We start from the raw sequence: 20,825 nt of genomic DNA, 5'->3' as shown, positions 1-20,825 counted from the left end.
GCCTTTCCACTGCTTTTGAAGTATAAAACCGATTTTCCTGTTATTATAAATCTATCACAACGCTTCACAGCTCGAGCAGTGCGAAGCTTCGCCGCCATGTTTTTTGAACGAGAAATGCTGCACGGTTGTGGCCTGGTGCGAACAACATGGCGATCCGATCTTGACAGAACGCGAAAGGAAAGATCGTTTACGGGTTTGAACATAGAGCAAAGAACCAACCAGCAGTTTTTCAATCGGGTACATTTCTTCTCCAAAAGGTAGAGACAAGAGAAGGTATAAAGTTAACTTAAAACATTTAGCAGTCTTATGAAACTGCGTATATAGCCGGCATTCGATTCATTCGTCGTGGTTTTTCAGTGGAAGGTGTATAAATCGCCACTGGGGCCCCAAACGTAAACGCGTTCTCTTCGTTCTGATTCTTGAAAGAAAAAAATTGGCAACCAGAATTTTCCATCTGGCAACCCAAAATTTTGGTTTGTGTTTCACTGCGAAGGAAAAATTTTATTGACCCTTTTTTTTCTGCTTTTTGGCGACCATATTTTTCCACATGGCGACTGAAAAAAAAAGTGTCAGTCGCCTCTTGGCGCCTGCCTAAAAAAGTTAATTTCAGACCCTGTATCAATTAACCTCCTGGAGATCCTTTGTGAGGTAAAGTGTTCGGTAAGAGAAAAACAGCTCAGAGTAATGTAATGACAAATGACAAATAACAAATTTAGTCAAGGGGTTGCATCTTAATACAACGAACAGTATTCGGTTGGAAAAAATACCAAAAAAATAACAACAACAACAACAAAAAAATAATTTACAAACGTGTGTTTTCACACAAACCTCAAAGATCAAGACGCACTTTTTCCAAAGTGAACTTTCCACCGAAAAGAATAAAACGTAGATGTTTGTGCAATTTTTACAGTTCTTCGATGGAAAGTAAAGGGGATAAGTCAAATGGATATGGCTTGATAGTTTAACACAATGAAATTGATGAGTCGAATCTTGACTCCACCCAGCATTTAGTTAATTACTGCTTTGTGTTTATCACATTTTTATTTCTACTCATAAAAACTGGCTATGCCTTTTCTCTTTTTTACAGGATTTCCATTTCAACGCGGTCGTCGCCACATGCCTCACATTCCATCCCTGGGGTACTCCCACTGCGAAGTAATTCGTTTCCAGCCTTACGTGTTCTACCCTGACAAACCCATTGAAGTGCAGATCACTGTCAATCACATTGGTACCTCTGACAAGTCCTATGTCCATGATGCCAGCGTTGCTTGGGTTGAACATGTAAATTACCATCAATTCACTGCTTGCGTGATGGCGGCTGGATTTAACGAACGCCAATCCAAAGCTAACGTGACAGTAGATTGGATGGGCTACCAAGGTGCTCCGGTGGGTGGTATTTGTGGAGAGACACGCGTATCACAGTGGTGGACTGGGACGACTTGTGAGACTGTGAATTTTCCATCGGCAAGTCATTTGTACAGTTTAATGGCTAACAACAAAACGGCACCTCTGGATAGTAACGGATTTCTTTTGAGTTATAACTAATTAACGCTGGACAGTTAATCCTGCCGAAACATGTCTGTAAAACTCAGGAGTGTCATGTTTTTCTTAAAATTAATTTCATTACTGCTTTTATCCAGACCATTTGGAAGAAACAAATTAATGTAGTGGCTTTAGCTACGAGTTTTCTACGCCGTCACGGCACTTTTATTAGGGATTTTAAGAAGCTATTAGGACGATAGCAGCGAGAACGTCACAAAACAATAGGATTTTATGAGAAAAACAAAGGCCCTGCTCGTGCGCTTTAAATTTTGGTACATTACCATGGTCGCAGTACTCGGCCAAGCGACAACGTGAATTAACCAGATTCAAGGTTTTATCGAGAATATGACGGTCATTGTCTGTCTAAACGCCGTTCCCACCTGATCTGTTATTGGATAATTCGGCTAAATTGTGCAAGCTCAACGAATTGGAATAATCCTGAAGTAGTACAAGTAACACCAAATTAAATTTTCAAGAGACATTTTCTCTGGCGTTGTCGTTCCTATCAAATTGTGAAGAATTCAGTTGTAACGTGGCCTATGATAATCAACGTCAGGTGACAAAATGTACCGAAAAAAAAAAACGCTCAAAACCTCGGTCTTGGTTAAGCGTCAGAGCCTAAAAGTGAATTTCATATAGCTTCCTTTAGTCATGTTCTAAGGAAGTTGTGGACCCTTGCTATAATATTTGAATCATTGTAAAGGTAGCTTTGTTAACTACTTGGCCGTACACTTATTGTTCCACCATCTTCATTTTTCCCACAGGGGACGTTTTCAAAGAAACCTTTGGTTTTTATTACTGCAGCTCACCATCACGCCGGACTGAAGAGAGACGCTGCAAGTATTTGGTTGGAAGACATCACGCGATCTTCCCTCAAAATATGTTTGAGGGAACTGCAAAATTATGCAGGCTCCCACGAAGACATTTACGTTGTAAGTATTTCGGATCCTTTTAAATGGTCTTTCTTCAGAGGTTTTGAATTCACCTTAAAGGACGTTTTCGTTATGGCGTCATTGCACTAAAATTTGAACAGCTTTTTGTTTACTTGCGTTTTTTAGAGCAATTATTATTTACTCCCTAATGGGGTTAAACAATCTGAATTTCAGGGAAAACGAAATGAATTATAGTATTTTTTATAGTAAAATTAAATGACACAATCATGCCAATAGACTATTCTTCTGGATTTGACCTTCTAGCGACCCCCTCGCCCTGCTCCGCCCTTACTGGACGAGAGGGTAAGAAAGGAATTACTCAGAAAATGAAGGGTCATATTATCGTGCATTTTCATAACATTATTGCTTCTTGAAACATTGGGGCGTTTACCTTTATAACTAAATGTATAAAAGTTTCATTCTATAAAGCACCGGGAAAACTAACGTAGTGAAGTCTCATAAAAAGTAAATTATCACTTGTACTTCTTGGATTTCTAATTTCCTAACATTTTAACTCAAGAAGCACCGGAAACCAAAAGATTCATTCTATATAAAATTAAGTTACATTCATCTAACTTTGAATTTCAAGTAAGTACGTACGTAATTTTATACCTCTTGGTCTTGACTAACAAGACCGATTGTGAACTGCATTATACATTGTATTTTACAAAGACTCTTTACATTGTCCAAGTCACATTAAGAGTCGGAAAGTTTCTAAACACAGTTCTCGGTTCCAACACCTACTTCAGCTTACCGTCTACTCGCGTATCATCCTTTGAAATATCTTTATTTTGAGATTCAACTTTTAACCATTTGCTTCTTCCTCCTGAATTCACTAGAGTTTGTGCCTTTTTCCTTTTTTTGTAGAAATGGCTAGCGTTTTCGTCACTTCATTTGCCTCTCTTCTCAGAACTCAATTCAGTTTATTTTGCCAACTCACAGCACCCTCCTGCTGATTATAATGACGCATTCTGCAAGGTCAGTGTTCTTGATTTTACTTGTACTATTTTTACTTTCTCGGCACAACGATAGGCTATTTTACTGTAGGTTCCATTATGACCTGGCCTTTGAGTGGAATCGAGGCTGAAGTTAAACCTGGAACTTAGTGGTTTTCATATGCAAATGAAACTAGTGAGCATCGGAAAAACATGATGGCAGTGAAGTTTAAGAAAGCTAAACTCCAGCCTCGCTTCTACCCAAAGGCCAGGTCACTGGGAAAACAACTTTAAAATGGACTATAATAATACCTCAAATAAAATGGGCGTCATTTTCTCCTGAGATTTCACGATCACTAAAACAATTTCATTGAATTTATAACTAAATTTCCTCTCGTTCTATTGTTAAGGGGCTAATCCGTTATACACCTCTTGCTTTCTCTCAGGATATCCACTTTGTTAAGGTGTATAAAAATGTCCCGAGCGTTTTTGTATCAGCAAATCATTCCTCCACTGGTGGAAATCGAGATCCTATGCGCAATTCCATAACATCTTGGGTAGAGGTAAGCCAACGGCACCAATTTTTTCCACACGTATATTTGTTACTTGTTGCAATTTTTAAACATGTCCCAGTCCCAACTGGGCAATTTAGAAATGATGCACATATCTTAAATTTTTACTGAACACGAAAGCCCTTCATTCTATCCTGACGCCATAGTGGTAATCGTTAGTATTTAAAACTTTTCCACTACCGTTCCGAACGAGACAGCTGAAAGGAGCCTGGGAGCCAATGAACATTTTCCTCCGTTTTTTGTTGTTGTTGTTGTTTCGTGACTTGCCATTGCGTGGTTATCAAGCCAGCGTCCCAATATTGAATTTGTCATTCTTCGCCAGGATCCCGTGTGCACGCATGGCTTGGTAAGCGCTAATGACATAGTCTAAAAATTATTCTATATTTTTACCGAAGGCAACGCTAAATCATGAAAATGTATAAATTATATTTGTTTCCTTCTCCGCTTTTCGAGTTTTGTAGTTTTTAAGCATTGTCTTTAACTCGAAACAGATCACTCTGGCTCTCTGGCTATCGTGACCTATAGTGCATCTGGTCCTTCTATTCATTGTACAACGTATTAGGCGATTACTGTTTGATTACTGTTTTGTGTTATGAAATCCTTTGCTTTAATTTCTATCGCCTTCGTTCTTTCTGCTAGAATTGTTAAAACGCATTTTGTTTCATATTTTCCGAATTTGCACGGAAGCTGTACTATTTCATTATTTTGCTTTAGCGTAATCATTAAACCTAGCTCCAAAGGATATTTCGTCGTCTTTGTTATTTCCATCCGATACAACTACCCTTTATTTCTGTTCTGGTCATGTTAAATGACCGATGCTTTATCTTCTGAATTCATTCTTCAGAACAAAAATGTTCAAGTTGAAGTAACATCATAATTGAAAGCTATAAATGGAAAAATACAATTCTGTGATGTATGTATGAGCTTATGTCATCATAATCAACATCATCATCATCATTTAGAAGAAGTCCTTTTTTTTTTCAGAAGCCGTGAAACTAAGCATTTCAGCCTGATTTCTAGACCTCACTCACATATAAAGAACCCTGGTCAACCCTATATTTACCTTAATTGGCACAACAAGTAGCTCCTTCAGTCGTGGCTACAAATGCTAAATCGACGTAAAAGCTAAAGTAGGTATGATTTATATATTTTTGTTTTATTTTGCAGTACATCAACACGACTGGAGCACGAATTTGCTTAAAGGAATTGTACGAGTCAAAGTATGATCCACTTTCTGTATCATACACTGTCTTGTCAGGTAGGACTACAGAGTGTTTATTGTCTAACCAGAGAGATAGATAGATAGATGCAGAAACCATAATTGTCCACCAAATAGACAAATAACAACAGTGCTAAAAAAATAGAGGTAAACCAATGGACTCTATACTAATACAGATTTAGTACCAGGTTTAACTTGAACATAGAACAGTTTAATTCATAAATCGCATTTTGAGGGGAAGCAACCTTGATGAAATGAAATAAACGAAGAGACGCTCTCAAGTCGAATAACACAGGAAACACTGTATTGAGCCCTTAGAACGGGCGTAAAACCAATGTCTTAAAGGTACTGGTTGGTTGATGTAGCATTTGCTCTTACGGTTAGATACTTTAATTATACATTTACTGTTATTCTAGTTTCTTGCCTTGTCAACTTTTCCGCCTTTTCAGTAAGTAGTAGTAGCTGGAATAACATAAAACACTGATTTCGTTTGATTCACTGAGTACCAGAAGAGGAGCTCAGCTAAATCGGAAGTTGAGAAAAGCTGCTAATGAACTTTACTTAATCTTCTGAACTTAGACATATGCAAACCAGGCTGGGGTTACTTCGATGGTTTCTGCTACTTTACAAGCTCTGCATGCGCCTCATGGCTGACTGCTCAATCAAACTGTTCTGCAATGAGCTCAAATCTAGTGACAATTCACAACCAAGAAGAAAATGTATACATTCAGCATCGCAATAATGGTGAACGAAGCTGGATAGGTCTAAATGACAGGAGTGTAGAAGGATCGTTCGTTTGGCCAAACAAGGAAGTAAGCAGCTTTAGGTTCTGGGCGCCAAGACAGCCAAACAACTGGAGAGAGGAAGACTGCGTGCATACTCTTGGTGTCAAGCATGGTTACACTTGGAATGATGTGTCGTGTGATAACTGTTACAACTTCACTTGTTTCACAGGTAGATTGCTGTACATATCTATGTCCAGTATAACTTTCTTATCAAATAGCTGAAATATCCTGGCACTTAGTACGCAACTAACCCAGTTGCGTAAAGAGGGCTTGAAAAAAACATTCAGGCCTGAACGGGATTCGAACCCATAACCTCTACGATGCCGGTTCAGTGCTCTACCAACTGAGCTTTCAAGCCAACTGGGAGCTGATCATATTGTGAGTTCGTAATATACCCGTGAAGGATGAACAAATGAATGTAAATATATGAACATATATTTTGAAGTGCAGATTAAATATCAGATAAAAGAAAGATCCTCGCAATTACTACGCAACTTAAGCAGTTGCGAAAAGAAAGCCGGAAAAAATTCAGGCTTGAACGTGATTCGAACCCATGATAGCTTAGTTGGTAGAGCACTGCACCGGCATCGCAGAGGTTTTCGAATCCCGTTGAAGCCTGAATTTTTTTCAGGCTTTCGTCTCGCAACGGCGTAAGTTGCGTACTAACTGCGTGAATCTTTTTCTATTTGATCTTTTATCCGCAGTTCAAAATGTATGTTTCATATATTTACATTTATAACTTTCTTATAGCACGTTTTGGCCAATCCAGGAAAGCACTGTGACTGTAAAAAAAAAAAAAAAAAAAAAAAAAAAGAAAGGTTTTTCCTTCACATTAACCATTGGTTCTGAAAATTCACATCGGAAAATTAATTTGGCAAGTAGATAGCTCTTCATCTTTAGAAATCAGGAATGCGAAAGATAAATTCTCAGTAGTGAAAATCTATCGAACATCCCCAGGTACAAGCGCAAACAATGAAACTTCCTTGCCGAGGGGCAAAGACACTACTTGAGTTTGCGCATTGGTTCATTTACCGTGTAATTTCAGCTGATCAAAGATTACTGTGCTGTTAGCAAGGGAGTTAAAGTGGAATTTATATTAATAAAAGAGTAATAATCCAGATAAATTTAAATGAACACGAACTAGAACAACGAAGCAGGAAAAATTCACAACAGTGATCCAACAAATGAGAAAGGATTTAATTTGCAACGCTCAACGAAGGACTACATGCACTCTAAGAGTCCTTTTCATTTGTCAGAGCTGTCTTTAAGACTGTTCGGGCCGTAAGTATACCAATTTTAAGCTTCGCTTTTCCGACGCCGATGGAGGGCGACGATCGTTTCTCCATAGGTCACCATTGCCGGCTATGTAATCTTTCAACATACGCGTAATAAAATCTCATAACACTTTGTTCGATTACGTTCTTGTATGAACAAACTCAATTTGCCGCGTAATATTCCAGTGAATTTGGCCGGAGTTTACATCAAATTTGACTCCTCTGTGCCCTGTGACCTAGCTTGATTTTTCTCTTCGCCCTACACCCCACTTAGGAACCTTTTCATAGGCTATTGCAAAATATTTTCAGAACGTTTTAATTATCGAGCAACGTACTTACAAGACTGTATGCTATTTATTTCTACTTGCTACTACTATTTTCTAGCCAAATGGAAGATATTTGTTATACACTACGCGAAAATCTATGAAGCGATGAAGCTAGGAAGCGATAAACATTTTGGGAAATGTTGATATCTATTAAGCATATCGAAAGCCTTGATCTCAGATAACCAAATGCGTGTGTACAAGCATAAAAATCTAGCATAGACACCCCGAAACACCTCATGAATTCACAGAGATAAAAATGCTATCGCGTATTGTTCATCGCGAATGATCCCGTTTATTTTTTATTTTTTGTTTATGGCGTTGTTCGTCAAAGAGTGAAAGCCTCTGAACTTGAGTTGTGAGATGAACACAAAGTCCGTCATGCCTCTTGCTCGATTGTTTCTACATATGAGACTGAATTACAATTCGTAATGTACCTCGCGACGACTCGTTGTTAGAGAGTGGACAGAACAACACCTGCAATTTATATTTTTGGCATGTTACGGCCTCTTTAATTCGGCTAAGTTTTACGGCTTTTTCAAAAGTCAGCGTATATGTCTACGTCAACACAGTGTGATCTTTTGGGATTCTTCAGCTGAACATTTGATTTGTAGGAAGTTTTAGGGTCTAAAATCTTATTCCTCCAATTTCCGAACCACCGTTGACACTTGGCGAGTTCTTGCTCTATGGCCTTCAGTACCGCGGGCATCTTAATTTAAAGTGACACTTTCCGATTCGAAAACAAAAGGAATTTGTTTTACAGTGTTACAAAATTTTAAGTGACATTTCGCCAAAGAAACGAACCGTTGGGTGCTTCCTGATTCCAGTACATGCATACGAGCACCCTTCAGTGAATTAATGGTGATGATGATGATGATGATGTTAATAATCAAAAATAAGGTTTATGGCAATGTTGACATTAAAGATCGAGGTACTGACGTTTGCTTTTCCGAAAATTTCTTAGATATAGACGAGTGCTCTACCAAGTCACACAGTTGCCATGTCAATGCTACGTGTAGTAATATGCAAGGATCGTACAAATGCGCATGCATAGCTGGATATTCGGGCGATGGGAAAAAATGTACTGGTAAGCGACTTACGTTGTCTACTTCCTTCATTAAAAATAATGGTAAATATCAGAGCCAGTTTTTCATGTGTTTTACTTTAAATGGTAAGAGCAACTGGAGAATGGTTAGCAAGAAGGAAAGGCAAAATGTTTTCAAATTTCAACAAGTCGAAACTTCAAAAACTTTTAAACCCTCTAGACGAACATCTCATTGTACGGAAAGTCAACTGCCCAAAATGCTACAGTATTTTTTTTGCTATCACTTTCTCTTCATACGTATGAGAGGGTCAAGATACCTTTATAAAGTCCGTCATGTCTCTTGTGCTCGATTGTTTCTACATATGAGACTGAATTACAATTTGTAATGTACCTCGTGAGGACTTATTGTTTGAAAGTGGACACAAACTAACACCTACAATTAATATTTTTGGCATATTACGGCTTCTTTCAGCTCACGGTTAAATCGGCGGTCAACGCTATGATCGCTGCTAACGAACTTCCACCATCGGCTAAGAATTTAATTGTGCCTACACCAAAAACCTCAAAATTCTATCTGCTTCCAAAGATTCATAAAACAGGCAACCCTGGGAGACCAATTGTTTCTGCGTGTAGCTGTCCAACTGAGAACATTGCCGCGTACTTAGATCGGATCATGTGTCCCATCGTCCGCAACCTCAACACCTACATAAAGGATACCAACCACGCGCTCAATATCTTTAATGATTTCCGCTTTGACGACAACATCACCGGCGAACGCTTCCTATACAGCATGGACATCAAATCTCTGTATACCGTAATCCCGAACAACAGCGGGCTTCAAGCTTTAGTCTACTTCCTTGACAAGCGTTCCGTTCTTGAGCCACCTACTTCTACCCTAACCCGTCTTGCAGAACTTGTGCTGACCCTCAATGCCTTCACTTTCAATGGCGATTTTTACAAGCAAATAGGAGGAGTCGCCATGGGCAGCAAGATGGGCCCTAACTATGCGTGCCTCTTCGTGGGATATATTGAGGAACAAATCGCTAGCCAATACACTGGTTTTGTACCTCAACTCCACAAGCGGTACATCGATGACGTCCTCGGGGTTGCATGCTGTAGTCGCTTGGAACTTGAGAATTACATCAGCTTCGTATCAAACTTTCATCCAGCTCTTCATTTTACGCACACAATTTCTGACACTGAACTCTCTTTCCTGGACATGACTTTACGCATTACCAATGATCACATCAGCACTTCCGTACACTACAAGGTCACTGACACACACAGCTACCTTCATCATCAATCTTCACATCCTCGGCACTGCAAAGACGGTCTCCCCCGCAGTCAACTTTTACGACTTCGGCGTCTGTGTTCTGACGACTCTGATTTTCTGGAGAGGGGCAAGGAGATGATCACTTTTTTCGTTCAAAGAGGGTATTGTGCCGCCTCTCTACAGCGAGATCTTGACACGATCCAGCGGGACAACCGTACTGAGGTCATCCACCATCAAGACTCCGCAAGTAGAGAGCCAAGCAGAATTCCCTTGGTTCTTACCTACCACCCTTTAAACGAAAGAATCAAGAGAATCCTGCTGCGCAATTTCAGCATTTTATCTGGCGACCCTGAAACTAGTGAAATATTTCCTCAGCCGCCGCTGGTTGCCTATCGCCGGGATCGTAACATCCGCGACATTTTAGTGCATACAACCGCTAACAGCCAACCTGATCCTCATGTGGGAACTTCTCCATGCACGGACGCCCGCTGCCGTACCTGTGACCATATTTCTCCTGACACCACGCTGCAGGGTCCCAAAAGCTCGTTTGTCATCAAAGAAGCTTTCAACTGTCGAACAACCGGCTTAGTGTATGGTATCTCTTGCCGCCGTTGCCCTGCTATTTACATCGGCGAAACTGGCCGCACGCTAGGTCAACGCTTCGGTGAACACCTACGCAGCATTGAGAAGAACCTGCCGGGCTTTCCCGTCGCAGAGCATTTTAATACAAATGGCCACACTATCCAGGACGCAAAAGTCCGTGGAATTATGCTCTGCGACGGAAACAAGCAACGAAAGCGTCAGGAGATGCGCCTTATTTTCAGACTAGGCACCAGTCAGCCGCGCGGAATGAACTCCGACTTCCGATATCTTTAGGTCGTCACGCGCACATCGCGCGCGCACGTTACAACTTTAAATCTGACTTCATAGCGCAAGCCAGCTTTTTAACGTAAATCTTTTTCCACTGATGAAGGGCTAAGCCCGAAACGTCTGGAATAATTTCTACATATTGGCACTGAACACTCGTCTTCGAGAACTATATTTTACCTTTCCCTTTTTATAAGTACAAGTGCCACGCAGCTAACGGAAATTTTCCCGTTAAACTTTTACGTTTTACGGCCTTGTCGAAAGCGTATTTGTGTTCGTTAAAACAGTCTGATCTTTTCAGATTCTTTAGCTGAAAATTTGACTTGCGGGAAACCTAGTTTAGGGGCTAAAATCTTATTGCCCGAATTTCCGAGCCACCCTTGGTGCTTCGAGAATTCTTGCTGCGTGGCCTTATTCCGCGGGCATCTTAACTTAAAGTGACACATTTTTCAATTCGAAAAAAAAAAAGGAATTTGTTATGGTTTATGGCAATGCTGACATTAAAAACCGAGGTACTAACTTTTGCTTTCCCGAACATTTCTTAGATATAGACGAGTGTTCTACCAACTCACACAGTTGCCATGCCAATGCTACGTGTAGTAATATACAAGGATCATACAAATGCGCATGCAAAGCTGGATATCTAGGCAATGGGAAAACATGTACTGGTAAGCGACTTCCTTTCCCAGTTTGCTTTATTATAAATAAATATTGAATGTAATTTCTCGCACTGAGTACATCAGCTGGAAACATGGCGTTCTAAAAAAAAGAAAATCAGTTATTGCCATGAGTTTAGCATCCCCTCGTGAGGGAGTGAAAGGCTCAGTTTCATTTTTTTTTTAAATCTTTTTTACTAGTGATCAGTAGTGAGGGGGGGATGTTTTTGTCCTCTTTTTCGCGGTGGTTTCTCATTAATACGCGGTGGCATACATTAACGACGATGACGTCACCGCCTATTGTCTTGATCACTCATTATAGGATGACGTCATATTTTATTTTAGCCTTACCACCAGGTTATGAACTGGTTTGACAGGTTTATCAATGATGTCATGCTCTATTTTTAACTTATGGCAGTCATGGGCGGTATCACCGGTTTGACAGGCTTTTGAAGTTATTTTTGGATACATGACATCATATAGTATATTACATACATACTTAATTGTATAGCCTCCCTTGGGGGGCTCTTCCGTCATACATGAAAATAAAAATAATAATAACAATAATGAAAACTATTTACATTTAGATGACAAAATAGAGCAAAAAATTACGATAAAAAATATATGAATTGAAAGGACTTTTGCTCCACGGAAGGCGAAAGCCCTTTGGCTAGTTGCAAGCTCCAGGATCTACAATTTCTAAGCTAAAGAATCTGCATTCGGAAGTCTTTTTAGAAAAAACAAAAATGAAATACGCGCGACACCCACTTGTGTGTCTGAAAAATAAATACACATAACTACAAATGTCCCGTTTGTCTCTTTTTGTCCCTTTTGGCGTTATTTTGGCCTTTAGTGCCTGGTAATGGCCTTTCTGGCCTGTGTTTGGCCTTTTCTGACACTCTATATAACCTGACTTTTCCCGAAAACTCGGAAATAATGAAAAATATTTGTCGTCTGTGTTTCTTGCCTAAATTAACTAAGCGCCTTTCCCGCCTAATGACTAAAAAACGATTCGTTTCAGGTTGAGCTTTGTTGAGGAGTAAAGAGTTAAAACAGTCTTTTGTTGTCTTTGTTTATTGTTCCGGTTCATAAATTCCTTGCTCCTAAATTGTGCGTGTTAAAACACACACTCAGATTTAACAAATGTATATCACAATAGAGTCGATTATGCTTGATGTTGATGACTGTCCACCTTTACTTACGTTAACAAGGGTCAATGCGCTTTTGGCTTTCAGATCAGAGACTAAGTTCTTGTGCAACCTCTCTTCACGGTCCGTTAGCCACTTATTATGCAGAATTTGCATAAAAACTCTAGGGAAAAAGCCAATTAACTTATCATAAACAATAGACAGCCTAAGTTGGTAGAAATAATCAATTAAAACACAATCAAAACACGCAACTACTAAATGCTTGCTATTAAACAAGGCACATTTCTTGAGAGACCTGAATAAATAACTTATTGCCTTTGACCAGCGAATACAGAAAAACATTTAAATACTGGAGATTTTGAACGAATCAAAGTAACTCTCAGTTCTATTTCTAAATCGCCGAGTTTGCTTTCGTATGTTTATAAAAGTCATCTGTTCCTATACCTCAGAACGGGTTATGTCTGATTTAATTGTTGCTTTTTTAAGGGAATATTGGTTCCATTACGGCAACTTAATGTGGACAGCGGTATCGTTATCTGTAAACGTTTTACCACGATGTCTAATTGGCGACAAGAAAATTAAGGATAATTCATACAGCGAATTTCAATTTTCTTTTCAAATAGTTGAATGTTATGATGACACTTATGCTTGTCTTTTTGCACTAAAAAATGTTACCCTCATTGAAATGGTTGTGTAAAGATGCAATAGATTGTTAGTACTTATCCGTTAATGAGTTTATTTTCTAGAAAAATGATTGTCCAATGATGCAATTGGTAGCCTATTTGCGTTAATGCAATTTCTTGAAATGAATGCCAAAAGGAGCCCTGTTGATGCTTTTGAATGTTAATACATATGCAAACACCTATTGACATGGACGAATATTTTCTATAAATGAACGCAAAAGGTGTATTTCTGTTTTTGCTGACCTTGCCTCCTCTTCCTACTCTTCCTCCTCCTCAATTCTATTGTTTTCCCTCCTCCACCTTCTCCTCCTCCTCCTCCTCCTCCTCCTCAAAAACATCCCCCCCCCCCTTCACTACTGTGATCTCTAAGCATATAATGATAAAGTCAACATGCGAATGGTTAGCATTTTTAAATGGCACCTGTAAATACAGGCTCCATTTCCTGAATGATACGGTTCCCTTACTTTTCCCTGTCCTTAAATGGGGCAATAATTTGACGTCAGTCTTTGATCTAAATGCAGTGCTTCTGTTAAAAATATTTTGGGCGGTCCACATGTTGGATCCTCCTTGAAATACTGTCAATTGATTGACAACCATGTTTCAGTAAACTGCTCAAACCACAACGCTAAGACATCACCGAGAAACGTTATTGACACTAAATTTACTCGCTATGGAAAAAACGTTTTTGGTTGTTATGTGTTAGTGTAGGAGGTGAACTTAGAAATATAAAGTAGGTAACTAAATTTAAATATAAATAAATAATTAAATAAATTAACGCTAGCCGTTCATTTCTTTTTATGGCTAATTAACAAAGTGCAAAGTAGCAAATACACGAAATGATGTAATATATTTAATACATGGAAGAGTAGTGCATCCGGTCTACAAACCATAAGAAGTGGGTTGAAACATAGTTAATTAAGAAACTGTTTATGAAACCTTTCCATGACAACAATGGTGCTGCAATTTATGTTGGAAGGTCCGCGACCGTGCACAATCCTTTGTTTTAACGTTCACATCATAGTTGAATATCTTAACAGGAACGTTTCTATTGGTGAGCTGCCAAATCTATAGTGGTTTGTGCACGGTCAAATCCAAAAATGCTGACAAAAACATGAAACAAAGAAGACATAACCATTGCATCTTATTAACTATGGTTGAAAAATGAGGCGCAGCTGTTTGGAAATTGGTCCTTTTGTTGTTTCATATATATATAGCTTAAAAAATCATTGATGATTCCTTCAGAAATTCAAAGAAAAAGCTCGCCAAATGTTCTGATAATTCAGACTACATTTTCAAACCTCTTTCACGTTAGTCATTTCCCTTCTTTTTTCTTTATGAATTATTAATGAGGTTAATAAATGATAGTACACTTAGTGTTTCGGAATCTGTTAAAAAATTTAAAAGTAACATCAAAGGTAGATTAACATAATTCAATTTCCCGATAACCTAGTACGTCTTTTAATGTTTTAATTTCATTCAGTTTTTTTAGAGCACTTTAAGCAATCATTTTGCCCGGCGTTTTTCAAATAACTGTGCACTATGAACTTTCTATATCCCAGCGGCTAGTAACACTAGTCTTTTGGTGTGATGTGCAGCTAGCAAAACTAAATAAGCAGCATTGCCAGCATAAATATTGTTTTACCTAAGTTACAAAGTATTCTAGCAATTTCAACTGTTTTTATGCTTTAATTACCAGCATTCAAGGCTGTCTTTACAAACCTCGGTGCAAGCGGGAGACTGGGTCCAACATCACTCGGCAGTCACTACAGTGGCCAGAATCACGACGGTCAAGTTGCTGTGGTCAGCGGTATACAACGATGGACTGTTCCGTACACAGGTGACTACAAAATCGAAGCAGTAGGAGCTACAGGGGGATATGATACATACACTAATAGCCGTCAGTATCGAGGAAGAGGTGCTAGAATGATAGGCACCTTTCGTTTATCAAAAGGTGAAACAATTCAGATTCTTGTTGGTCAAGAAGGAGGAATTAACAGACATCATCAAAGTTCTGGGGGCGGCGGAGGAACCTTTGTAGTGAGAGCAAGCAACACTCCAATGATAATAGCTGGAGGAGGAGGAGGCATCGAAAACGCTTATTCAAGACATACAGAGTGCGATGCCTCCACAGCAACATCAGGGAGAGCTGGTTACAAGTCATGGTCGGGTGGGAGCAGTGGACACGGTGCTAACACCGCTGACAGTAGTAACTCAGGTAAGACTGTATTGTTTTGCAGTCCACTTAATTTCAGTGTAGACAGATTTTGTCTTTGATTGGCTTCCTATAATTAGTCTACCAGCCCATATCCAGCAGTTTATTATGTTGGGGGATTTCCTTGTTTATTTTTGGGAAAACCGTGCTTACTTTGTACCGACTAGGTAAATTAAAATCGTTAATCTAAATTGTTTAGTTCTTTTTTTTTTTTTTTCACTGACGGTGTAGTTAACTGCGATAAAATGCATGTTCAGCTTAATTGAAGACCAACTATAACCTGGTCCATTAGAGTTAAATGCAGGCTTTAATTAAAACCTTTTTGTGTAATATGTGATTTTATACTTTGCGAAGGAAGTTTTTGTCTCAAACTATACTCAGCCTCCTGAGTGGTTGCAGTACTGTTGAAACTCGAAAACTCCATGACTCTTTTTCTTGCGCAAAAACTTGTGATCAGCCGACGCTACTTTTGCGCTGGTCATAATAAAGACAGTAAAGGTCAATCCGCGCGTACCGATTAACCGGCCCGATCAGTAGTTTCAATCACATGGGCCAATTTATTTGTTACAAATAATTGGCGGAATTCATTTTCAAATGGATAAGAGGATTGGTTTCTAAAGGAACTGTGGTGGGGCAGTTGAAAGAAATTTTTGGCTCAATCAACCGAGTTAATAAGGTGATTAGTCCACCGTAAAGGAATTCCAGTGTTGACGTTTCCAGCTTTAGGCTTTAGGCTTTCGTCGGATTCGCTCTGACGAACGGGTAACGCTCGAAACGTCAGCACTTGAATCCCTTCATCCTTATTAACTATGATGATAAAACCAAACATTCGTGAGTGATATTTCTGTTTGTACAGCGTGAAGTAAAATCGGCTTTGATGCAACAACATCTGTAGCTCTGCCACAGATTTATATAACGTCCGCTTACCAATTTTCTTTGTTAAGTTCGGCCAATTAAAAGTTACCTGTCAATTATTTTTACTTCTAACGGAAGAGGAAACCGCGTTTAAGAAAAGCCTCTGGCACCCAGAATACTCTGTAAAAGGCGTTAACACACAACTTCTACCGCGGCAACCACCCCCCCCCCCCCCCCCCAAATGTAACCCAGCTATTGTTAGAAAAAGAAATTAAAAAAAATAATAATAATAAAAATAAACTTTCGTAACGTTCAGCCAGTTTTACAATCAGTTATAAACAATTGAATAAAATATACTGAATAGTAGAAGGAAGCCTTGAATTTTAGTATTGGCCGAGGGTCCATTGGAATTCAATTTTCCGATATGAAGACGGGATTACATACATCTTAGCAAGAGAGGATCCTCTCTTAATCCTAGCCATTGCAAGCTTAAGCTTATTCTTTAGCTCAGTCAGGTTAGTCAGGAATAACGAGAGGCACAAAGAAGCTGGAACATTTTAAGTTTGCACATGCTGCTTTCTATTCCATCTTTAAAAAAAAAAATGAATTTTCTACGGGCATCGTCCACCAAAAATTAGCGCGTCCGTTACATTCAAGTACGAGTATTGGCTTTTGTGTTCTCTGATGATGTTTTCCGTGGAAAAATTCACCCTGTTAGCAAGTTACAGAGGCGAGGCTTCTTCAGAGAAACATATATCTTTATCTGCGAAATCAAAGCAAAGTAACCACTCTAGCCGGCCAATCACAAGAAATACAAACCGCACGATGAACCAATGAGAATTAATGTACTTAAATGGCGTCAAGAGCGGGAAAGCGTGTACACGATTCACCATTGGTTTGGAGTTTAGAAATTGGCGCGAAGTTTGTTTGCCCAATAACATTGCTTAGCGAGACCAAAGCAAAGGAAACACGAATTTACTTTGAACTCATAATTGACAAGCTCTCTTTCATCACGTTTCATGACGGAAAAGTCATCCTGTATAACATCATAAATTAATTACCCTAGTCATCCTCTTAAAATAATTTTTAATTTTTTTATAAGTAACTGTATTCATTCTTTCTTTTAGGTGGTGGTGGTGGTGGTTTTTACTCCAGTGGGAGAAGTTCAACGCAGTTCGGTGGTACCATGGGTAATGGCGGAGAAGGTGGCAAAGGATTTCTTCAGGGAGGAGTGGGTGGAAGAGCTGGGCGTTACAATGCTGTTGGAGGGTTTGGAGGAGGAGGTGGTGCTCACGGAAATGGTGGTGGAGGAGGAGGCGGCGGAGGCTACTCTGGAGGAAGCAGCGGAGATAATGAAGATGACTCCTGTGGGGGAGGGGGAGGATCTTACAATGCAGGAAAAAACCAGCAGAACGAATGTTGCTATAACACAGCTGGACATGGTCAGGTGATAATAACATTGATCTAGATGGCGCATGCTCAGTTAGTCGAGTTTAAGAGCCCCCAAACGTCCCTTTTTATAAAGATGTTACAGCAATATAATATAAAGTGTTGCTGTAGTTGTTTCTTGTAATGAGTTGCCCCCAAAATTGAAAAAATATTATAATCAACGGCGAAAAGGTATAACAACTAGAAAGTAATCGGTTTGTAATTGACTAGAGTGCTTTTGAATGTCCATTTAGCTTTAATTAAACAACTGTGTGATGGTGATCCATCTTAGGCGATAACAGCAATGGAGTACGTTTTTGAATAAATTTTGAAAGTTATTCGTGTGACTGATGAAGAGGATCAAGGGATATAAGAAAACTGGGTAAATAAGGAACCATGTCTGAGAGAGTGGATTTCCCTTTGGAAAAGAAATTGACAAACGCAGGTTATCATGGCACTTGAAGCGTAATAACAGCTGTATTCTCTTCATATTTTGATCACGAAATAACTATAGATTTTATGTTACGTATTAGTTTTTTCAGTCTAGCTTACTTTACGCACTGCTATAATTTCGCTTTTGTAAACTAAAAACAACTTGCGCTATTTTGCCGATCAATTAGTAGGAAAAATAAAAATCAAGTGAAGACCTGTTCAGCAGGTAAAACCAGTTTTGGTTTATATTCATGCGCTATTGCATTTGTTAGGATGGTCATAGGAGGAATATTTTAGTTTCGAACTGGCTTAGCGGCTTTTAATGTTCGGGCCTAATTAAAATTCTTACTTGGCTCCGAAGCTAAAGATGAATAATCTTTTTCCCTAGCTTTATTCCCCAAAGCCTCAGAGCCAAATTGAAATTGGCCAAGTAAAAACTACCTTAGTAGCTTTTACTGACACCTTTTCCAATTTGATATTGAGAATTTAATTGCATAGTTTTTAAGGGTCTTATTCTGTGTCAACAACACAAAAAATGTGTTGCTAGGACCACGTGACCAAAGTTTCGTTGTTTAAAATCATTACTGGCTCTAATTTACGTTTATGATTGGTTGTCATGGTGGTGTGAATTTTAACGTTTAAAAAGTTTGCTTTAACTTGCCAGCAACTTTTTTTTAAATACAAATGCTAGAAAATTTGAACATACCAAACACTGATAAAACGTATTTCAAACTCGTCGCCTTTGCTAAATCTGAAATATTTTCATTTCACATATTCTTAAAGATGTATCTCATAAATTAGTGAAGAGTAGGTCACGTGACGCCCTGGCTTCAAAGGGCTTCTAGGAAAAAATTGGAGAAAAACTGAACGTTTAAATTTACAGGTGAAAAATATAATTACGTTGGGTTTGTTGTATTACAACATGAAAGAGCACTTCGACTGCCTTATGTGCGTCATTGATCTAGCGGTGAGTGTATGCAAACTTATTTCAAATTTCACATATTTTGGACAACATTTTGTCCGTAGCAGTACAGTTTATATACACTTGCCCTAAAATTTCAATTCATGTACCATTTCTAACTTGTTCAATATATTGGCGGTGGGTTAGTGCTATTTCGGTTTTTATGAAACCAAGGGGCTGAAGGGGCGCTTATTCGAGAAGGTGAGGCAATGTACATGAACTTGGGTTGGCCAAGTTGATTTGCACACTTATTATATTAGTTACACTATAATACAAATAATTAAATTATAAAATAATATTAGTTATAAATTAATGCAAGAGAATAATCATCAATGACTTCATTTCTTAAAAGGTAAAAGTAAAATTTTATTGTCATTAGATATATTTTAATTTTAAGTAGTTTTTAATTTTAATTTTAATGCTTGTCCTGCTAATTACTGTAAAGCTCCACGGACAATTAGTGGAGGTTGGCGCTCTATAAATCTGAATTATCGTCATCAATTATTGTTTTGCTTAGGGAAGTGATGCCCTAACAGTAAATTTAACAAATAACAATTATGAAAAATGCGTTTAATTGCAGTAAAAAACGTTGTTTACTTTCTCAGACTGGAATGATATTCAAAAATACGAATAAGTTAAAATTTACGACATTATCATGTCATCATGACACCAAAAAAATTGTCAATTTCTTACGTACATGCGAATAAATAGTGACAATGTTCACCGTTAGAGTTAATTAACTCTATTTTTATTTAGCGTTTCACTCTCTTAGTGATTTCAGGATTACATCGAAACGCCGTATGTTTTCGTTTTGACTAGATTTTCAAGATGTTTAAAATACGAATTGTAAATTAAAGGTAGAAGCATTATTTCGTCATTCTATTGGCTGAGGTAATATCTAAATTGTAACTGGCTGAGTCGAGCTGCAGAAATTACAGTTTCCAAAGTAACCTTCAAGATGATGAAGCTTGCTGAAAAGTTTCAAAAAATGATGGAGACATTTCCTGAATTTTACTTTTGCGGAAGTCCAGAATTTAAAAAATTAAAGCAACACACATTGAAAAGCTTGAACATTTGGCTTGTTTTATAAGCAAGTTGATCCGAAATTAGGAACAAAGAACGAAATTTGTTTTAAGAAGAGAAGCTAAGATCTATTTTATTTCGCTGCAAAGACTCAACCCGAAAGAAACTCAAGTTACAAGAGACAGAAAATGCGAGTAAACGGTATAATGAACTTTCTACACGAAGCCCAAGGCACTTAAGGGAAAAGTATTTCAGTGCATGTGATTTAAAGAAGTATTCTTTCGTGGGAAAAAATCTGTATGAACTTGCCCTTGTCTCTATAGCAGTGGTGGGTAATGAATGAAAAGAAAATATTTGCCGAACGTTAAAGAGAGCCTCCACTCTTACAAGCAATTGACTTTAGATTGTTGGAAACAGTGTCTAAATTTCAAGGCTTACTTTAAAATGTGGAGATTATCATTGCTCCTTCTTCGGTGAAATTTCCCGCGCATAGACATTTTTGATTTTATGACGTCATAAACTCTTTGATGGAATAACCTACATGTAAAGTTACAGAACTACTGAAAGGTACTCGGTTTAGTGTCAATTTTAAACAATCTAGGACTTCTCATGGGAATTGTTCAATTTTCAATGTTCGGATACCGTACCGCCAGTCTTGTA

At 38.5% G+C, this 20,825-nt stretch overlaps 1 protein-coding gene across 4 annotated transcripts in view; it reads left to right on the top strand.

Annotated features, from left to right (window-relative positions):
• The window catches only part of LOC146480192 (uncharacterized), a 41,833-nt gene extending 22,814 nt beyond the window's left edge, over positions 1–19,019 (top strand). The window contains exons 8-17 of one of the 4 annotated variants that reach the window (XM_085109924.1): positions 1,088–1,464; positions 2,307–2,474; positions 3,342–3,452; positions 3,856–3,972; positions 5,149–5,239; positions 5,780–6,154; positions 8,547–8,669; positions 11,313–11,435; positions 14,951–15,469; positions 17,449–19,019. In XM_085109924.1, the coding sequence (XP_084966050.1) occupies positions 1,088–1,464; positions 2,307–2,474; positions 3,342–3,452; positions 3,856–3,972; positions 5,149–5,239; positions 5,780–6,154; positions 8,547–8,669; positions 11,313–11,435; positions 14,951–15,469; positions 17,449–17,789 (2,345 nt within the window). In that variant the 3' untranslated portion in view covers positions 17,790–19,019. The remainder of the gene's footprint in view (positions 1–1,087; positions 1,465–2,306; positions 2,475–3,341; positions 3,453–3,855; positions 3,973–5,148; positions 5,240–5,779; positions 6,155–8,546; positions 8,670–11,312; positions 11,436–14,950; positions 15,470–17,448) is intronic. The other 3 variants (XM_085109925.1, XM_085109927.1, XM_085109926.1) reach the window with 3 other exon arrangements.
• Positions 19,020–20,825: the final 1,806 nt, after the last annotated feature.

This window comes from Pavona decussata, unplaced genomic scaffold, assembly GCF_977016875.1.
Source record: "Pavona decussata unplaced genomic scaffold, jaPavDecu1.1 SCAFFOLD_54, whole genome shotgun sequence".
NCBI classification, from domain to species: Eukaryota; Metazoa; Cnidaria; class Anthozoa; order Scleractinia; family Agariciidae; genus Pavona; species Pavona decussata.
Note: the sequence above shows the minus strand (reverse complement) of the source record. Positions and strands in the feature narration are given on the sequence as shown.